General features: G+C 33.4%; 9 protein-coding genes across 9 annotated transcripts; 3 read left to right on the top strand and 6 right to left on the bottom strand.

Moving 5' to 3' along the window:
• Window positions 1–985: 985 nt before the first annotated feature.
• Window positions 986–3541, bottom strand: NAEGRDRAFT_79233 (uncharacterized protein; the record flags this gene model as incomplete). The annotated part of the gene is made up of 1 exon (XM_002678680.1): window positions 986–3541. The coding sequence occupies one exon, from the start codon at window positions 3539–3541 to the stop codon at window positions 1436–1438; it is 2106 nt and encodes a 701-aa protein (XP_002678726.1). The 3' UTR covers window positions 986–1435.
• A 1036-nt stretch (window positions 3542–4577) lies between these two features.
• NAEGRDRAFT_47995 (uncharacterized protein) lies at window positions 4578–5687 on the top strand (the record flags this gene model as incomplete). The annotated part of the gene is made up of 1 exon (XM_002678801.1): window positions 4578–5687. One exon carries the CDS (start codon window positions 4578–4580, stop codon window positions 5685–5687), a length of 1110 nt encoding a protein of 369 aa, XP_002678847.1.
• Window positions 5684–6107, bottom strand: NAEGRDRAFT_65912 (uncharacterized protein; the record flags this gene model as incomplete). Its single annotated transcript, XM_002678679.1, has 2 exons — window positions 5684–5922; window positions 5996–6107. The coding sequence occupies 2 exons, from the start codon at window positions 6105–6107 to the stop codon at window positions 5684–5686; spliced, it is 351 nt and encodes a 116-aa protein (XP_002678725.1).
• Window positions 6108–6305: 198 nt separating this feature from the next.
• On the bottom strand, window positions 6306–7550 carry NAEGRDRAFT_65911 (uncharacterized protein; the record flags this gene model as incomplete). The annotated part of the gene is made up of 1 exon (XM_002678678.1): window positions 6306–7550. One exon carries the CDS (start codon window positions 7548–7550, stop codon window positions 6306–6308), a length of 1245 nt encoding a protein of 414 aa, XP_002678724.1.
• Window positions 7551–7922: 372 nt separating this feature from the next.
• NAEGRDRAFT_79232 (uncharacterized protein) lies at window positions 7923–9740 on the top strand (the record flags this gene model as incomplete). Its single annotated transcript, XM_002678800.1, has 3 exons — window positions 7923–8942; window positions 8989–9513; window positions 9555–9740. 3 exons carry the CDS (start codon window positions 7923–7925, stop codon window positions 9738–9740), a joined length of 1731 nt encoding a protein of 576 aa, XP_002678846.1.
• Window positions 9741–10376: 636 nt separating this feature from the next.
• Window positions 10377–10868, top strand: NAEGRDRAFT_32491 (uncharacterized protein; the record flags this gene model as incomplete). Its single annotated transcript, XM_002678799.1, has 1 exon — window positions 10377–10868. One exon carries the CDS (start codon window positions 10377–10379, stop codon window positions 10866–10868), a length of 492 nt encoding a protein of 163 aa, XP_002678845.1.
• Window positions 10869–10937: 69 nt separating this feature from the next.
• On the bottom strand, window positions 10938–11762 carry NAEGRDRAFT_32610 (rho family small GTPase; the record flags this gene model as incomplete). The annotated part of the gene is made up of 5 exons (XM_002678677.1): window positions 10938–11291; window positions 11344–11385; window positions 11474–11547; window positions 11589–11652; window positions 11709–11762. The coding sequence occupies 5 exons, from the start codon at window positions 11760–11762 to the stop codon at window positions 10938–10940; spliced, it is 588 nt and encodes a 195-aa protein (XP_002678723.1).
• A 2324-nt stretch (window positions 11763–14086) lies between these two features.
• Window positions 14087–16003, bottom strand: NAEGRDRAFT_79231 (uncharacterized protein; the record flags this gene model as incomplete). Its single annotated transcript, XM_002678676.1, has 1 exon — window positions 14087–16003. One exon carries the CDS (start codon window positions 16001–16003, stop codon window positions 14327–14329), a length of 1677 nt encoding a protein of 558 aa, XP_002678722.1. The 3' UTR covers window positions 14087–14326.
• A 102-nt stretch (window positions 16004–16105) lies between these two features.
• On the bottom strand, window positions 16106–18492 carry NAEGRDRAFT_79230 (uncharacterized protein; the record flags this gene model as incomplete). Its single annotated transcript, XM_002678675.1, has 5 exons — window positions 16106–16198; window positions 16240–16499; window positions 16539–17079; window positions 17315–17967; window positions 18039–18492. The coding sequence occupies 5 exons, from the start codon at window positions 18490–18492 to the stop codon at window positions 16106–16108; spliced, it is 2001 nt and encodes a 666-aa protein (XP_002678721.1).
• Between the last annotated feature and the right edge of the window lie 382 nt (window positions 18493–18874).

Genomic DNA, 18874 nt, shown 5'->3' with positions numbered 1-18874 from the left:
ATTAGAAGGAGTGGAATTCTGACTTGAATATTCAACAATTCAATGAAATTAAATTGTTCTATTTTCCAAATTAAATACATCAGAATGAGTGCTGTCGACACTATAGAGAGTGTACTGATGATTTGTATCAAGGCTATTTTCAAAAAGCATGGTAAGACATTCATTTCAATTGAAAAATCAAGTGATAATAATTGATTATCTATGTCATGTTTAACTTGTTGCAAATGAGATCGAAACTCTAACTCAAACACATGGAAGGAAACATGGATCCATAAAATGATTCCAAGAGTCCACATATAGCAATAAGTAAAATCCCAATTAGCTATATAACATCCATATGTGGTTAAAATCAATAGTAGAAAAATAGCATGATTACATAACTGTAATCTAATATCTGCAATATAATTTACAGGCATAATCTTGGAATATTTCTTTCTGATTTTCTTGTGGAACTGAGATATACCATTGGAAATTATGTGATCTTTCCAGTGGTGAAATAATTTTACGTTATGAATCAAATCTCTCCATTGTCCACAAACATGTGACACGTCTACCAAATACTCGACTGGTAAGAATGAAAATATTTCATGTAATTCATCATTAGCAAAAACACAATTTCTTGTATTATTTAAATCATTGAAATTTTCCGAATATTCCAAAATATTTCTATTGCTGATATTTACATTTTCCTTTCCAATTATCATCAAATCCGAAACTCTATTTTCCTTCCTAACATCTTTTTTGCTTTTACTATAATTATTAGTCGTTGAGGTTGAGCACGATACAATTAAATTACTTTCAATCTGTTCCTCCCTTTCCGAAACAGTTATTCCAAATTCCTGATCATCACGATCATCAGCCAAAGCTATCGAGTACTCAAAATTAGTAGTAAAATTCGGAGAGGTGTGGTCATTGGAAAGTTTCTGAATTTTTTCTAGTTTTTCCGTCTTGTGATCACTCTCACTCTTTCTTTTCATTTTTTTTTGATGAGTTTTTATTAAGGATTTAATAACAACTAAGTGATGATTTCTATTTTTTGGTGTTTTACAGATTTTGTTCGAATTTCAACTTCTCACTTTTTTGTAATGGTTGAGCTTTACAATGCCAAGTTGAATCTTCCAAATAATAGATTAAAAAAAAATGTCTCAACAACTAGATCACCTCCCTCGTGAAATTCTCACATACATCTTTTCCTATTTTCTTCCGTCAGGAGGGTAACTCCAAAATGGTGTGTGTTGGTGGTGGTAGGTGGTTTCTGGTACTGTTTTTGGTTGTTGTAGTTGTAAATTGTTGCTGGTGGGGCAAATAAAAGCCAACCACACCAACAGTTTCCCGCTACGCCAATGGTTTCCCGCCACGCCAAAACCTATTTGCCCGGGCCAACATTAATTGGCCGCTCCAACAAAACAAAGCCAATACTAGTCAAACCAAACCATTAAGCATCGAAAGTGGGTGGCGGTTTTCTACTTCTTTTGTTACCTGATACACCCTTTTGGTATTCTTTTGAAAGTGTGACTCTTTTTGCGTCTTCATCATTCGGTGAGTAATATCCTTTCCTTTTTGTTGGATGATTTCGTTTGGATTTTGATTGAGGACTTAGTGGAATTTCTAATCTTGATTGAGATCTTGGTGGTGTTTCTGATTGAGGACTTGATTGAGATATTGGTGATGTTTCTGATCTTGATTGAGATCTTGGTGGTGTTTTTGATTTTGATTGAGATTTTGGTGGAATTTCTGATTGAGGATTTGATTGAGATTTTGGTGGTGTTTCAGATCTTGATTGAGGACTTGATTGAGATCTTGGTGATGTTTTTGATTTTGATTGAGATTTTGGTGGTGTTTTTGATCTTGATTGAGATTTTGGTGGAATTTCTGATTGAGGGTTTGATTGAGATGTTGGTGGAATTTCTAATCTTGATTGAGATCTTTGTGATGTTTCTGATCTTGATTGAGATCTTGGTGGTGTTTCTGATTGAGGGCTTGATCGAGATGTTGATGGTGTTTCTGATCTTGATTGAGATGTTGGTGGAATTTCTGTTCTTGATTGAGGACTTGATGGAATTTCTGATTGAGGATTTGATTGAGATCTTGGTGGTGTTTCTAATCTTGATTGAGATCTTTGTGATGTTTCTGATCTTACTTGAGATCTAGGTGGAATTTCTGATTGAGGATTTGATTTTGGTTTGGATATTGTAATATCTTGGCTGGGGTTAAATTGTGGAAAATCAGAAAGACTAAAAGTACGCTCAAGTTCTTCTTCTAATTCTTCTTCTGTCATCTCTAACACTCTATCCAAATAATCTTGTTGTTTTTTAAGAGAGTCTCTGGAATATTGTAATTGCTCTTGCAATACCGGTGTTGGAATTAACTTTTTGTCAGTATTGAACTCAAAATCAAATTCTTTGTTTATCCACAATCTGTGCTTGGTTTGTGTCTCAACATTAAACTTCTTACAAAACTTTAAAACATTAACCAATAACAAACACACTTTGAACTGTAAATTCCACTTTTGCTCCATTTCAGCAACACAAGAGGCATGATTTTTGTTTGAAAAATATTCAAATTTCTCAGCCAAAAATGAAAACAGAGTCTCTATGGTTCCTCGAAAGGCACCAAATTTCTCATTATAAGCAGCCTCTGAGTCGTCAAAAGGGATATTTCTTGATTTTCTAATAGGTGTACGGAAATTGTCAAGTCCAAACTCTACTCCTTTTTCTTGTAAACTCTCAACATAATCGTTCATTCCTAAAAAGTAACCACCATCCAAAAAAACAACATCATGATTTGTCATATCGACATTATTATGTATGTCCATAATTGTAAACATTTTCATGTCTGTATTGGCCTTACATGCTTCTGATTTGGATACAGCTAAGGTAAATTCATTAACATCCATTAATACCTGGGTTCTTAAACCAGAATTTTTGAATTTAAAAGACCAATAATCAAATCTAGAATAGGTGGCCAGGTTATTATATTCAATTCTTGTGTCATGACCATCAAGGAACATGGTTGCAAACAAAAAATCCTTATCATTCTCCAATTTGGCTGTTACACTTCTGAGAATGTGTGAGGAAAACATTTTGGCCAATAATTGGTCAACTTTGACATTAAGTTCATCTCGATTATCATCCCAAATCTGATCAGCAACTCTTCTTATGGATGTTGATGGAATGATTTCTAAAGAATCCAACTCATCAGCTGACTTGTTTTTAACTAGCATGTATAGAATAATTAAATACAGTTCAGATTTTCTATAGGGGCCCTCTGGAGTTCCACAAATACTTGCCATCAAATTCAAAAACATATACACAGGCACATACCCTAATCTTTTTAGGAGTACCTCTTTGATGTGATCAATAGTGCGAATATCTTTAGCTTGCTTTCTGGTTTTCTTTTTTTTGGTCAACACTGGAAGTTCTTCGAATACCATATTCCATTCTTGCTTTAATAATAATTTCTGAACAATTTTATCCCGAAGAAGTTTAAGTTTGTTGCGAGAGTATTCATCAGAAAAGCGTTGAATATCAGTGTCTTCCATTTTTTTGAATTTAAACAAATGACCCTGCTACCACCTCTACACCTGTAGCAATTTAGGCGGCCAAATGTTGTTGGTGCGGCGAAATGTTGTTGGTGGCCCGCCCAGCCATTGGTGGCCCGCTCAGCCATTGATTGTTCGAATTCTCTTTGGTTGTTGAAGGAACCGTCTGATGTTGGCAGATCCAAACTAAGTCGAAACCTCCAACATACCCATTGACCACCATTGACTTTGGACTTACCCTCCAGGTAAACTATTCGATGACACAAATCTTTGGGAACAAATTGCAAAATACATGTTACCACTCCTACACACCTGTTCAACATTTAGAAGAGTGATAAGAGAGGAAAATTACGAATTGTGGAAAACATGTTTTGTTGATCTGAGATGGGATTATTTATCAGATTCTATTTACCATCGAAATGTTGGTACTATTCTTGATGAGGAAATATTTTCACAAACTTATGATGAAATGATGGAATTGTTGAATGTAGTGATGGGTGGAAGTCAGGTTGTTAAGAAATTGACGATGGTAAAAGTTCCAACAAGTTATGTGGAAAATGGTCAAGAAAAGTCTTGGCTAACAAGAATTTTGAACGATTTCAAAAATATTGAAAAGTTAGTTTGGATGGATTACGATTTTAAAAACGATGAGCTTTCTAATAGAAGTCTAAAATTTGACAAGCTAAACAGTCTTTCAATATATTCAGATAATTTGGCACCCATTGCTTCTCTAGTTTTAGATAATGAGAATATTACTGATTTGAATCTTTCTCTTTCTTCTCTAACAGATTTGATAATGTTTAAAGATAAGAACTTTAAAACCTTTGAGCTCACTAACTGCGTCAATTATGAATCAATAAGAGGAAATTCGGAAATTTTCAAATTCTTTTCATTTTTGTCTACAACTAATATGATCCCTATTGAACTATTTACTCATATTTATTCTATTTCCTGGAATTGTGATTCCATATCAATTAATAATACTTTTAGATCTGACGTTTTGGCTGGTTTGGAATTGGAATGCGTAAATTTAGAAATGACAGATTTAATTTTGCCAAACCTGAAAAGCTTAAGCTTGAAATCTGTTAAATCATTGACCTATAGGAATAACAAGCTCAATATTGAACAAATGAATATAGAAAATATAGATACAACCCTCTTGGAATGCCTTCCTGTAGCTGGAGTTGTAAAAGCAAGATTTTGTTGTTTACAATGTGTTAAGATTGAAAGGAATATGTGGAATTCTATTGAGGAGCTTGGTTTTGATAATATTGAAGAAGTGCATGTGGATATCGACAGATTGGAATCATTCCGAATGGCAAGAGTACCGAATGGAATAGTAAGGGTAGAACATGTTAAAGAATTAGTACCACCTCCAAAACCTTCCTCAGTTAAAATACACATAGACAGTGTGGACGAGATTGAGTTAGTTGAGACCAATGCTGCTTGTTTAGAGCATATTCATACCATCAAACAAGTCGTTCTTACTTTGAATGATGGAAAATTGAAAAGAGCAGCATGGGACTATATCATGAAAATCAACTGTAAAGACATTAGAATTAAATGTTGGAGACCAATAATGGAGATGATCATTGATTGTACAAAATATGATATCAAATCAATATCATATGATGAATGCTTTGTGAACGGCGAACCTAAGATGAACAGGTTTACAACAGCCTTTAGTCATGAGATTAGGAAATCGGATATGAATATTGAAACATTATCTAATTTGAGTTTTAGATCATCCCAACCATTCTACTTCTCTATGGAATTGAATAGTGTGCCAGTATTCGAAAAGTTGACTTCCTTAAGTTTAGCACTTTGTCAGGTTCATTTCGACCTCTCCATACTACCACAGTTAAATTACTTTTCTCTTTCAGATGGGAAAGCAGGTTCCAAAATTTTCATAACCAAACCACATCCTGCTTTGAAATTTGTTTTCATCTCACAGTCCAGTGTCCACCTTAATTGTGTGATTGATTGTCCACAGCTTAGAGAATTCATTCTTTCGAAATTAAAACTAGACGAAAATTCACGTATTGAGATTAACAACCTACCAAAAATACTTACTTTCTACATTGATGATACTAAAGAATATTTAGAAAAAGGTCAACTGGTTATTAAAGATTCCATCAGATTTTAATCCTTCTTTATTTTACCAACAATGACATATCTCTTCTTGTAAAAACTAATCCACTGATTGAGTGTATTCATTTCCTTCTCAGTCAAACCTTCCAAACTTCCATATGGTTCAAGATCAGCAGCATTGACACTTGACTTGGCAAGAGCTCTAGTAGCATCAGTTCCAGCAAAAATACTATATCCAGTTCCTGGTTGATACATGTGTCTCTTTTCTTCGTTAACTTGGAAGACCAAACCTAAAATCACAAAATATTAAATTAAAATTAGATAATGAAATTTGTGGTTAGTTTTTGTGATGATGAAACTTACCATTGACTCCGATCCAGATTGGTAAATCATTTTCACCCTTGTGTTGGGCAAGTTCTTCCATAGCAATATCAACTTCAGGAATTGGTTGGTTTGATAAATCAACTTCAGTCATTCTTATAAACTGTGGTGATGAAAATCAATTAAATTGTCTTGTTAGAATAATGGCTAACGTTCTTCAATCATGCAATACTCACATTTTTTTTAATTGATTTTAAACGGAATTATGCAAACGGACCTTTATTAGCAACAAATCATGATCCGATTTTAAAATAGTTAAGGAAGCGCTTCACAGTTATTTTCCTAGAGTTTATTAATCATCCTTTGGAGCAATTGAAATGGCATCACCTTGTTTACACAAACTCACACCAAAGTACCATCTCTTATTTTCATCAATTAATCCCTTGAATGCTTGGGCGATTAACTTGCCATTCTTAAAGTAATTGAGAGATGCATGTTTAAAGTCAACCAACATGCCTACCTTATCTCCAACTTCCCAATCAACTGCAACTAATTCTTCAACAGATCTGCCTCCTGTGTACAATTTCTTATCAGTCAATGATAGAGCAAATGAATCAACATATTGGCTAGATCCTATTACATTATTGTCAGTAGCAATAATACTATCATATTCTTCAGTAATAACACCAAAGAACATGACACATTCCTCAGTCATTTTCTCTATTTTGAATTCAATATAATTATTATGTATGGAAACATAATTACTCAATCTGCAGGTAGTACCCCAAGCTGTCTCTTTTGCTTCCAAATGTTTCTTATCTTGTGAAATTAGACAGTTAGGGTTGCAAGCTTCACAAAATTGATCTATTTGATCCATAGGCTCTTCTGATCTAGATTCTTCTTCAATCATGTTTGGTTGTTCAGCAACAAGAGCTTCTAAATTTCTCAATTTTTGCAATTGCAATGTTTGAATAATAAGTTGGGTAAGTTCAGTAATTCTATTTTCCAATTCTGTGATTTGATTGCTTTGTAACAAGTATTTGTGTTCTAACAATGTGTTCTTGAGTTCAAGTTTTTGGATAACTTGTCCAAAATAGAAGTTTTTACGAAGTAATTCCTCAATCATGACCTTTTCATTTCTATCTGATTCATCAAGAATAAAAGCAACTTTAACAGTCAAGAAAACAGCCTTCAACGAAATATCAACAACAAGAGAGCATTTTTCACTTAATACTTCGCTCAAAGCAGAAGTGACATCCTTCATCTCGGCAACAGGAGTGCTCAAAGGATAAGCTTGTGGAGTGAAAAATAATTCAATAGAAAGGGTCTTTTCCTCTCCTTTGAAAGCATTGGTAATCATTTGATAAATAGCATCTACGCTTAATTTTGTTCCTTGTTTACTAATTTCGTTTGCAACTTCTGGTGTAATATTTAATTTCCAAATTCTTCCGGTAGCAGCTTCCTTTAATTGCACGGAGAGTGTATTTGTATCTTTTTGTAATTTACATTGAACAGAACCGATCAAATTATCAAAGCCAAATTGTATTTCCTCTCGGAGAGTTGATTGATCAACATTGGTACTTGGTGCTTGACTCATTTTTTTTGTATTAAATATGGATAATAATACACTCATCATACAAATCATCAATGATCTAATCTCATTATTATATCTTTTATTTCTATTACCTATTTGCCAAATATTAAATATTAAAAAAGAAGACATTTATTAGTAAGGAAACTAGTTTTAAATCGAACGCTGAAAGAGTATCAAATATTTCACCTCGAATACTAGAATATTATTCGGTTGGTAAATGGATCAATAAGACCTTCTCAAAGTATTGGAAAATGTATTCTTTAAGATGTATTCCAAATCGTTCAAAATTTTGGCGGCAAAGTTAACTAAAAAAAATTGCCTCAATAACTGCTCACAACAAACGTTCTCCACCTCTTCACCTAGGATTTGTATGAAATGGAGATTGTATATTGTTATAAAAAGAAAATTCGTGAGCTGGGGCAGCCCTATGAATTTGAGGATTCCGAACCAATAATTTTAGTAAATATCAAACCTGAAGAAAAGATCCGAACATTAAATTATAAAGAAAGAGACCCTTGTCATATCGGAATTCAAGCTGCTCCTGAATTAAGTGAACATGCTGTAAATACACTCACTAAGAATTATTCAAATTCTGGAATGGTCCACACAGAAGGTGGTTGGCCTAAAGATGTAAATGCTTTGGACGTGGATGCAAAAAAGAGACATCAAAAGAAAATAGAAAAGGATGATAATTATATTAGATCAACACAAACACTTTCCAATGAAATGATGAGAAATTTATCACTCAATACTGCTCTGAATGTTTATGAGCATTATTTCGATTCCGATGAGAGCGAGGCAGCTCTCGATGATCAACTCATACAAGCAACAACATCAAAACCGACTGCAACTGTTCTGACAATTCTGAAAGATCCTTCTGAATTCAAAAGAACAGCCAACCATATTGCTTGGAGTATGGGTGATTCAAAAAAGTTAGCTGTTGCATACTTTGTACCACAATCACAATCATTGACGGAGCAAATTGATAAGAATTCTTATATTTGGGATATCAGAAATCCAAATACTCCTGAAATGGCCTTATCGCCTACATCACCTTTGAGTTGTTTAGAGTTTAATCCTAAAGATTCTACTTGCTTAATTGGAGGAGCCAGAAATGGTTGTTTATATGTTTTTGATACAAGAAGAGGATCAAATCCTGTTGAATATACATCAAGTCATGCAAGCCACAAAGATCCTGTCTATTCTGTAAAGTGGATTCAAAGCAAGCAATCAACAGAGTGTGTTAGTATTTCTAGTGATGCACAAGTATTATTTTGGGATGTAAGAAATTTAACAGAACCATTCGAGAGGAATACTTTGGAAATTATACAATCTAAGATTTATCAGCCTCAAAAATTTGGAGCCTTATGTATGGATTACGACACTTCATATAGCGTAAGTATTTCAATTATTCAAAAAGTCATCTTAGTTGGAATATTAGACGTCTAAATTATTGATTGGATCGGATAGAGGACAAGGAATTATTTGGAATAGGAAAGCTAGAAAGGGAGGAAAAGAAAAGATTGAAAGAGTTTTTCTTGGACATCACAGTTCAATATTTGCAATTCAGAGGTGCCCTTTCAATCCAAAATATTTCCTGACTATTGGAGATTGGAGTGCTAGAATTTACTATGACGATATCTGGAAAACACCGATTATGGAAACTAAATATTGTGACTCTTACCTGACGGATGGTTGCTGGTCTCCTACAAGACCAGGAGTCTTTTTCACATCAGCTGTGGATGGCACATTCAGTGTTTGGGATGTACTTCACAGTCAATCTAAGCCAGTTGTTAATTTGCATCTTACTTCGAGTTTGCAATGTGTGAGCACTGCAAATGGAAGACATATAGCTGTAGGTGATAAGGATGGTGGAGTTAGTTATATTGAATTAAGCGATGATTTAAGTGGCTATTTTAATGGTCAACCTAGGACAGTAATTGATGAAAAGAATGCAATCAATGATGTAAGTTTCTAAAGATTGAATATACTAAACATATTTAATAGATGTTTGAACGAGAAACAAGAAGAGAGAAAGTTTTAGAACAAAAAGTTAAACCACAAGAGGGATCAGAATCAATGATGTCAGCTTCATCAGACTCACTTGTCAGATACTTGTCCCCAAGTGAACAAGCCTTAGACTCATATTTCGAAGAAGAAGTAACTCGGCTCGGAATTTCAACCATTAAATAATTAAATTAGTGAGTTTATTGATCCTTTGGTACTTCAACGTGAGCGATGAATTTCTTGTTAAAGTGAATATTCTTTTCCATGAGCAAACGACATCTAAAGAGAATTAAATTTCCATCATTTAAAGATTGTTGTTGTAATAATATTAAATAATCAATTAAAGTTGTTTCAACAATTAGTTAATAATAATAATTTAAATATAATATTGTGATGATGATGACAAGATTAATAATTTCCGCACTTGAACACATTAAACACTTACTCTGTCCAACCCATACCAAAACCAATACCGGCACCAAGTCCAAAAGCAGCGGATCTTCTACCCTTCAAAAGAACAAAAGCAGGGACAACAGAGGCCAACAAACCAATGGTTGTCTTTTGGAGGATGTTTTCAAGGCAATGTTCCAATTTTTCGTCCTTTAATAATTCGGATGGGACTTTATCAGTACTCATTTTTTATGATTGTATGTTTTAAAAGGAAAATATTGATTGGAAAACAAAAAGAGAGTGAAAGAAATAGCAGATTTACAGGATAATTATTGAATAATACTATTGAATTATTAAATATTTAATTTTTAATTATTATTAATTGATTAATTTGTTTAAATCAAATTAACGTCTTTTAAATATAGATAAAAAATGAGTCAAAAGTCAAAGCAGGCAGCATTGTCGTGTTTTGAATTTCTGCACATGGAAATGATCGAATATGTAGTGAATGATCTGTGTAAAAATTCTAAAGAAAAAGCCTATTCTATAGTTGAACGTATGGGATATAATGTAGGATTACGAATTGCCGAGAAATTGACAAAGGATAGAACAACCCGATTTAATGATGATCTTGATATTATTAAATTTATTTGTAAAGAATTTTGGGCTGAAGTTTTTAGAAAAGGTGTAGATAATTTAAAAACCAATAATAGAGGAACATATGTACTAAATGATAATAGATTTTTATTTCTTTCGCGATTTGCAACATCAAACCCTGATGAAACAAATAATGCTGCAAAGGATTATGTAGTATTTGCTTGTGGTGTTGTTAGAGGAGCATTGACAGTATTAGGAATTGATGCATTTGTGACAGCTGAAATTAACACTGTGCCTGTAGTATTATTCAAAATACAGAAAAAGTAATTTAACAATGTACTAATATATTTAAAATACAAATAGTAATGTATACAGATTTTAATAATGATTATTGACCTACAAAACAAGGCAAGGTTTTGGTTTTGGATCAATCTTCTTTTTTGGATTTACATGAGCTTCTATAACTGTAGTGAAAACTTCCTTCAATCCTGATTTGTTTCGAGCACTACATTCACAAAATTCAAAAGCGTTAATTTTCTTTGCTAATTCTTCTCCTTCTTTTCGGGTTATTGGTTCTGTTCCTTCTCTTTTAAGTTTTTCAATTTCCTTCATATCGTCTCTAAGATCTATTTTGGTGCCAACTAATACTACTGGAGCAAGAGGAGCATGTAAAGAAATTTCTGGATACCACTTGCCAGAAGCATTTTCATATGATGTTCTACTAACTACAGAGAAGGCTATTATAAAAACCTAATTACATCGTCCATCATCAGTTAAGGTGTAAGGGTATTGATATACTTACATTTGTATCAGGATAACTCAATGGACGTAATTTATCATAATCCTTAATAAGAGGTTAATCATCAAATAATATTTAAAAACAACTAGTATTGTTTGATTACTAAGAGTAAATTCAAAGATATTTACCTTACTTCTTGTCCTGCAGTATCCCACAAGGTTAAATTTATAGTCTTTTCCTTATATCTAACATTTGCCGAATAATTTTCTAACGACCATCAGAAACTCTACCAATATTAAACAACCTACCAAAAACCGTTGGTGTATATTTATCAGAAAACTTGTCCTCTGCGTAGGAAATAAGCATACATGTCTATGTTAAATGTGTTTGATCAGCCACCACAATAGAATCCTCTTTTAATAACCTACCTTACCAACAGCACCATCACCAACTACAACACACTTGAGTTGAATAAGATCCATTTTTTTGATTTTTTAGAGGTGAAGAAATTTGTAGTTTGAGTTATTTGTGCCTTCAAGATTGTGTGTTGTTGGAGGGTCATTAAAATCGTTCCTAGTTCCTCTCTCTCTAGCTCGACTTCGAAGAGGATAAATAATAACATTCACTACTATTAATACTTTATTCCAACACAACTTGAAGCAACTCATCCTAATTGGATGTAGAGATTAAGGGTGGTTAACTTGAGCAATACCTCAGAGGTCTTGAACACTTTGGAACAGTAGCATGCAGTTAAAACGTTTATCTGTAGATATGGGTTGGTATGTTTTGGCAACATAATTTCAAGATGGAAAGTAACTGTATTAACACATTGGACCAATTAATTATTGTGACCTTTAAAAAAACAAATGATATCACATAAACAAAAGACCACCGGTAAACTGGTCAAGAAATGTTTTCATTTGGAAACCCTCATCAATTCATGGCATTGCAATTCAGTAATATTTTCCAGTACAATTAATCGATGCGAATAGTTCTGACCAGTGGAAAATAATACCACTTCTCATATGCTCATCAACTCTTTGAAAGTTGTTCCATTCTGTTTTCCTCCGATCTCTCTTCATATCACAACAAATTGCATGGTTTTGAAAACTCTTCGAATTGAAAAAAATTGAACCAACAATAACTCGCGAGTTTTCATTGAGAGAAACTCTTGAGCAGTAATAGTAACACAAATACAGTTATTGTTGGAGTACAACAGCATAGTTTGCAAGTTTGTTATAATCAAGAGAGAAAAACAATAGAGAGTATTAATTTGGCTTTTTACCTGTGATCGATTCTTCTTGATTGTTTAGCCTTTCGGAACATTTATCATAATAATTATAATATTATATTCGGAAAATGATACAATCTATTATACCATCATCTCTGATGGAATATTCATGGAATATATTGAGTCAATATGTGATAGTTGAAGACAATTCTACGATACCTAGTAACGAAACGACAGTGTCCATAGAACAAAATGCACTCAGGTACACAACTGGAGTTAGCTCCATCTTGTCAATATTCGGATCTTCATTTATTATATTCAGTACAATACTGTTTACAATACTTTCATGGAGAAAACACAAGAAATCTAGAAAGAGAAATAATTATAGAATGACAGCTATGAATCATCGGTTGGTGTTTTATTTATCTGTTAGCGATCTAGTTGCAAGCTTTAGTTATTTGATTTCGTTATTCGGGTTGAGTTTAGAATATGAATGGTGTTGTTTCTTACAAGGGTTTTTAATGACTTGTTTTGAACTGAGTTCTGTGTTTTGGAGTACTTGCATTTGTTTACAACTGTTTTTGAGTGTCACTCCACACTTTTCAGAGGAAAAGCATAGGAGAAGGAAGATAATTCTTGAGGTTATTTTCCATTTAATTTGTTGGATTGTTCCACTATTATATACTGTAACTGTGTCACTAACACAGAAATTCAATAGAATAGATAATTTACAACAGTGGTGTTGGATTGGATTAGCTCATGATCATTCACAATTTCTTAACTTTAGATTCTTTACATTCTTGATTGTATACATTTGTGTGAGTATGTGTGCAGTGTTTTTCTTGGGAGTTTGCATTTGCTTTAGAATGCATAGAAGGAAGAGTAATAGATATGAGGTATTATCACTTAGTGACAGATATCAACAATTGGGCAAACGAACAATACTCAATTTCTCTCTTATTATGATTGCATTTTTCATTACATGGATTCCTGCTTTTATTAATCGTCTTGTTGGTAAGTTTACAAATACTTGATGTGATTTCTAATTTGGTAAAGAATCAATTATTATTGCACAATCACCAACGAGTACTACCATGATTTCTGGTATTTTTTGGTTGGATTTATTACAAGCAATTACTAATCCACTTCAAGGATTCTTGAATATGATTCTTTATGGACATCATTTCTTTTCAAAATATAAGAGTTATTGCTGTTCTAAGAAAAAGGTTAAAAAGGTCAATTCCAAATCATCCCTTCTTAGTGGAGAAAGCTCTGAAACACCTCTCAAACAAAAATCACCTGATTTTTCTGATAAGAATATGAACGAAGAGGAAGAAATCAAGTTTGGAGTTATTTATACAGAAAGACCAAAGATTGCACTCGATTCACCAAGTGCAGACAATATTGTTCCAAAATCTGTTTACTATTATCATTTGGATAATCACTATGATGATGATGAATGCTCTGAAGAAGAATCTGCTCACTATGACAATGCACCACGAACGTTCCTTCCAAATTATTTCAATAATGAGACACCATTATATTCCTCTGTGGCAAGTAGTGGTAATCAACACGGAATGAGAATAATACATCAAACTCAAGCAAGTTCAATTCTTAGTGGACCATACTTCCAAAATAATAATTCTAGAGGAAATGAAAATAATAGTAACTCTTATAGAAATAGTGCAACACATGACAGTTTGAGACAAGAATCAATAAGAATGATTCCCATTGCCCAATCAAACTCTATTTCAGGAGCTTATAACACAAGTATTGAATATAATGCAAGACTGGATGATATTTTAGATTAATTTATTATCTTAGGAGACTTAGAGGGTTTTTACCACTTGATTTGTTTCCACTGCTGGGATTATTATTGGATGAGATTTTTCTAGGTGTGATTGGTTGTTCAGTTGTGAAAATTTCAGAATAGCTCTTGTTTGGCCGTATTATCTTACTGGTATTATTATTATTAGTTTGTTGCTGATAAACACCTTCAGGCATTGTGTTTGTTTTTGGACGGAAAGTGCATTCTTCTAACTCCTTGTCTTCACTTGGACCATAGTATGATTGTCTCTTTTTTGGAGCTAGCAATCTGTTAAGAGTTTCATCTGAAATTCCATGCTCTGCACTTGGATTAATAACTTGAGGTTTAAACGAACATTCTCGCATTTCGTCTTCGGTATATGCTTGCTTCAATCTTGACAAGTTTTGTTCTCGTTTATCCTTCTCCTTATAAAGAAGATCATGAAGATCAGTAGCACTGGCACGCTTGGCTACCACAATCTCTTCACTCTTCTTATTTGTCTTAGGTTTGAAGCTACACTCAGAATCTGGCAATTCTGAAGGAGGAATATCAATTCCACTTACTTTGTGAACAGAACCCTTTTGAGATGAAAGGATTGCAGATTTAGAATCTGGTTTTTCCATTCGTTCAAAAACAGCAGCAGCAAATTCTTCAAATCCAATATCACTATCCACATCAAAGAGCTCAAAAACATCTAGCAGTATTTCTTGCAATGGTTTATCCAAAACATTAAATCTTTCCTCGCTTGAGGACAGAATATCTTTTTCAATATTTAGGAAACCATCTCCGTCTTGGTCAAGGTAAGCAAATAATTTGTAAATCTTTTTAAGCTTAGCAACCTCAGCAATCTTCTTACTGGATTCATTTGTATGCTTCTTATTTGCAAGTTTGTTCACTTCCTTATAAAATTCTTTTGAGATTAGTGACTTTGTTGTGTCAAATTGTCTTTGATATAGTTCATCATATACATTTTGGGTCTGTCTATTACCACCTGCTGATTTAGGCCTCTTGTTAATTACTGGTTTGAAAAATTCTCTTCCAGTATCAGGATCAAAGTTGGAGTTCAATTGAACTCTTAATTGTGAAATTTGTTTTTCAACATTTTTCTTACTGTTTACAAGCTTGTCTATATGTTCTTGACTTGGTTTACTTCCTTTAGATGGAGGTAGGGACATTCTAGCAGCCTCTTGTTGCATATGTTCAATTCTAATTCTCCTCTTTTCTGCATCCTTGAACAGTGATTCGTGAGCTTGTGTAATGGATGGATTTGGATTTGCTTCAGAAAGAAATTCCTCATTTCTTTTTTGCATTGCAATCATTGAAGACTTGGCATTGATTTTTGGTTTGAAAGGGCATTTCTTTTCTTCATTTTCAGCATAGGCTATCACATTTGCCTTGAATGAGTTTGCTGCATGACTTCCCCTTATTACTTTAAAGTTTGTGTTAATTTGTGGCTTGAATGAGAAAACATCCTCCTTAGCCTCCTCGAGTCTCTTTAATCTTTCCTGTTCCAATTGTTGACGTTTTTGATTTTCCTTTCCTTCGTTATATAAAAATTCTCCATAATTTTGATATCTTTCCTTTGCTCTACTTCTTTCAATCTCTTCCACAATCTTTTTACTTGTTTCGCTCATTGGTACCTTTGTTTCTTGAATCTTTTCATCTTCAGTTTTGGTAAGTTCCATCTTTATCCTTAATATTCTTGCTTCCTTGAATTTAGCACTTTCGTGCAATCTTTCGTGTATCGGCTATAAATGAGTATCGGGTTAGTAAATTAAATTTTATTTTTAAATAAAAACCTTTTTGTTTTTAGAGCTAGATGGTGTTGAGCTCCTCTTTACAGTATCCACAATTTGTTGCAAATCGTCATATTTGTCAACCTTATTATATTAATAAATATATGAAATTAAATTTAACATACCTTATCTGTTTTCTTTGATACAGGACTTCTACTATACACGTTAGATTGGGAACTTTTAATCATGTCCATTGTTTTTTCTTTCAATACCTTTTCGACATTGAACTTAATATGCTCAGCAAGAGGTTCAATAACATCAGCAATTAAGCCATGTTTGTCTTGAAACTGTTTTGCCAAGTCTACATATGAATCTTCTTCTCTGACTGTAATAGTATCAGACCTTCCATCACCAATATCGACTGTCATTAAAAGAATAACTCTTTCTACGCAGTGTTAAGAATCGGCGCAATAGTACAACTTACTTTGTTGAGAATTTGACTGAAGTAAGGAAATCAAGTCTCTCTTCTTTGGAGAAGATTTGCTGGATTCAAAGAGTGTGTTATCATCGGGAGATTTCCATTTTTCTCTTTTTTCCAATTCCCTCTTTTCCACTACTTTTCTTTTTTCTTCTGATTGTTGAAACAATTCCCGACCTTCCAGAAGCTTTTTTGTTTCATTTTCAAGCAATCTTTGTTGATCATCTTGAAGTTTTGTTATTTCATATTCCTCGGCTTCTCTAATTTGTTTTTTAAGCTTTGCTTCTGCTTGTATCTGCAATTGATGAAGCTTATTATAGTAAGCTTGCATCTTTGAGCTTGATCCTCTGTGGTCATCATGTTCCATAAGTAACTTTTTTAATTCTTCATTTTCTATCTTCTTTGTTACTTTTTCATTAATTTCGTTTTCATATCTTTTAGCCATAATCAATTCTTCTTTGATGGCTTTTTCCTCTTCCTCCGTTAAGGAGAGAGCTTCAAAATGTTTGCCCAAAGCCAATTTCCTTCTTACCTGAGGATCTCTCAGCTAAAAAAAACCCTTTTAGTGTTCATAAATTTAATTTACGTACCATTTGATCAAAGAGAACATCTGAGGAGGGTGCGTCCGTCTTTGATAAGGACGAACTGATTTTGTTGAGGCTCATCCCTTTTGTTTTATTTTTTTTAATGTAACTGCACCTTTTGTTTTGGCGCCAACTGTAAATCAGCTGTCGTTACAGTATTTTGAATGTTGAAAAATTGAAATAATTTTATTCTTCGACAATAGTAAACTTGCTTGTATATCTAGAGTCATACTTCTTAGGAACATTAGAATCGTTCAATACACCAAGAGTTTCTCTGAAGAAAGATAAAACTTCAATAAATTCCTTGTGCATCTTTAACATGTAATGTCTTCGCTTTTGAGTTTCTGGACGTTCACTATCCTTTAATTGAGATTCTACGTGAGCCAAATCTTGTCTCAATTCTGATTCAATATATTCACGACGTGGATTATCTTCAGCTGGAGATGTGGAAAGAGATTCTAATTGACACTTGATAATTTCACGTTCAATTTCTTGATATCTATTAAGTCTGCCATCGACTGAGGCTTCGAAAAAGTCTTTGCTTTCATCCAAATTGTGACAAATTTCATCTAAACCCTTGCTATATTTGAACTTTTCTTCTTCGGTTAATTCTGGAGGAGCTTGTGGAACGACACCCTTGAAGATTTTATCAACTGGCAAATCAACAATAGTTTTATAAGCATAGTAATCCAAGTGTTGTTCTAACCATTGACAAATTTTAACAATTTCTTGTGACCAGATGTGTAAATCATAATAGTGTTTTTGTGTTTCTTCAAGTTTAGCTTTTTGTAATTCCAAATTCTTCAATTCATCTTGATAATTTTCCAAATATTCTCTAAACTTCAAGTGACCTAATAATTCATCATGTAAATAAATTAAAATTATTTGATGATTAAAAGATGATCGGAAGATAAATACTAACCTTTGAATTTTTCATACTTTTGAAGAGCAGCAATTTGAGCCTTACATTGTTCTTCATCACCATACAATCTCTTCAAACTTTCTTTAACATTTTCATATTGGTCTTTCTTTGCTTCAGTACCTTTAGCATAAAATCCGGTGATAATGGCAGTGGTTCTTCTCAACTTTTGATATTCGGCAATACTAGGAATATCGGATCTATCTTCAAATTCCTTCATCAAGGCTTCCAAAGCATTAGTAACAGCGTTATCAGATTGTTCTCCTTGTGCTTCTTCTTCGGTAGTTTCTTGTTGGGCCTTTTCTTCCTTGACACTCTTTACTTCTTCATCATTGACAGCATGGATAACAGGACAAGCATCAATAGAATCATCAGTAGTGGTAGTAGTTTCAGAGGATTGTCCAGTTATTGGACACTTCATACCGGCAGAGGCATTTCCAGAGAATGGGCAACTCATTTTTTTCAACAATTTGATTCTCTTGTGCGTTTGTCATCCAACAAATGGAGTTTTAAAATTGATTGAAGTTGGCGATTAGTTGGACAACACTGGTTGGAGTATTATTTGAATACTGTAGACGCAGTCAGAAACAGTGGCTAGTTCGAGTAAGATGATCGTATTTCTTGCTCAAACAATATGTGTAGTAGTATTTCGTTGCCTTAGTGGAAGACAAACCAGGTATTCTGACATCGGTGAGTTTGTTTTGTCTATTGATAGTTGTAGGCCATGTCATTACCAACGAAGAACCACCTTTATATTTGATTAAACCATGCCAAAGTTCTAGATTAAAACAAAGGAATAATTGCCTGAAAATATGGCACAGAAAGTCAATTCTGTTAAA

Source organism: Naegleria gruberi (assembly GCF_000004985.1).
Source record: "Naegleria gruberi genomic scaffold NAEGRscaffold_16, whole genome shotgun sequence".
In the NCBI taxonomy this organism is placed as follows: domain Eukaryota; phylum Heterolobosea; class Eutetramitea; order Acrasida; family Naegleriidae; genus Naegleria; species Naegleria gruberi.
The sequence above is the reverse complement of the archived record's forward strand: the minus strand, read 5'-3'. Positions and strand labels throughout refer to the sequence as shown.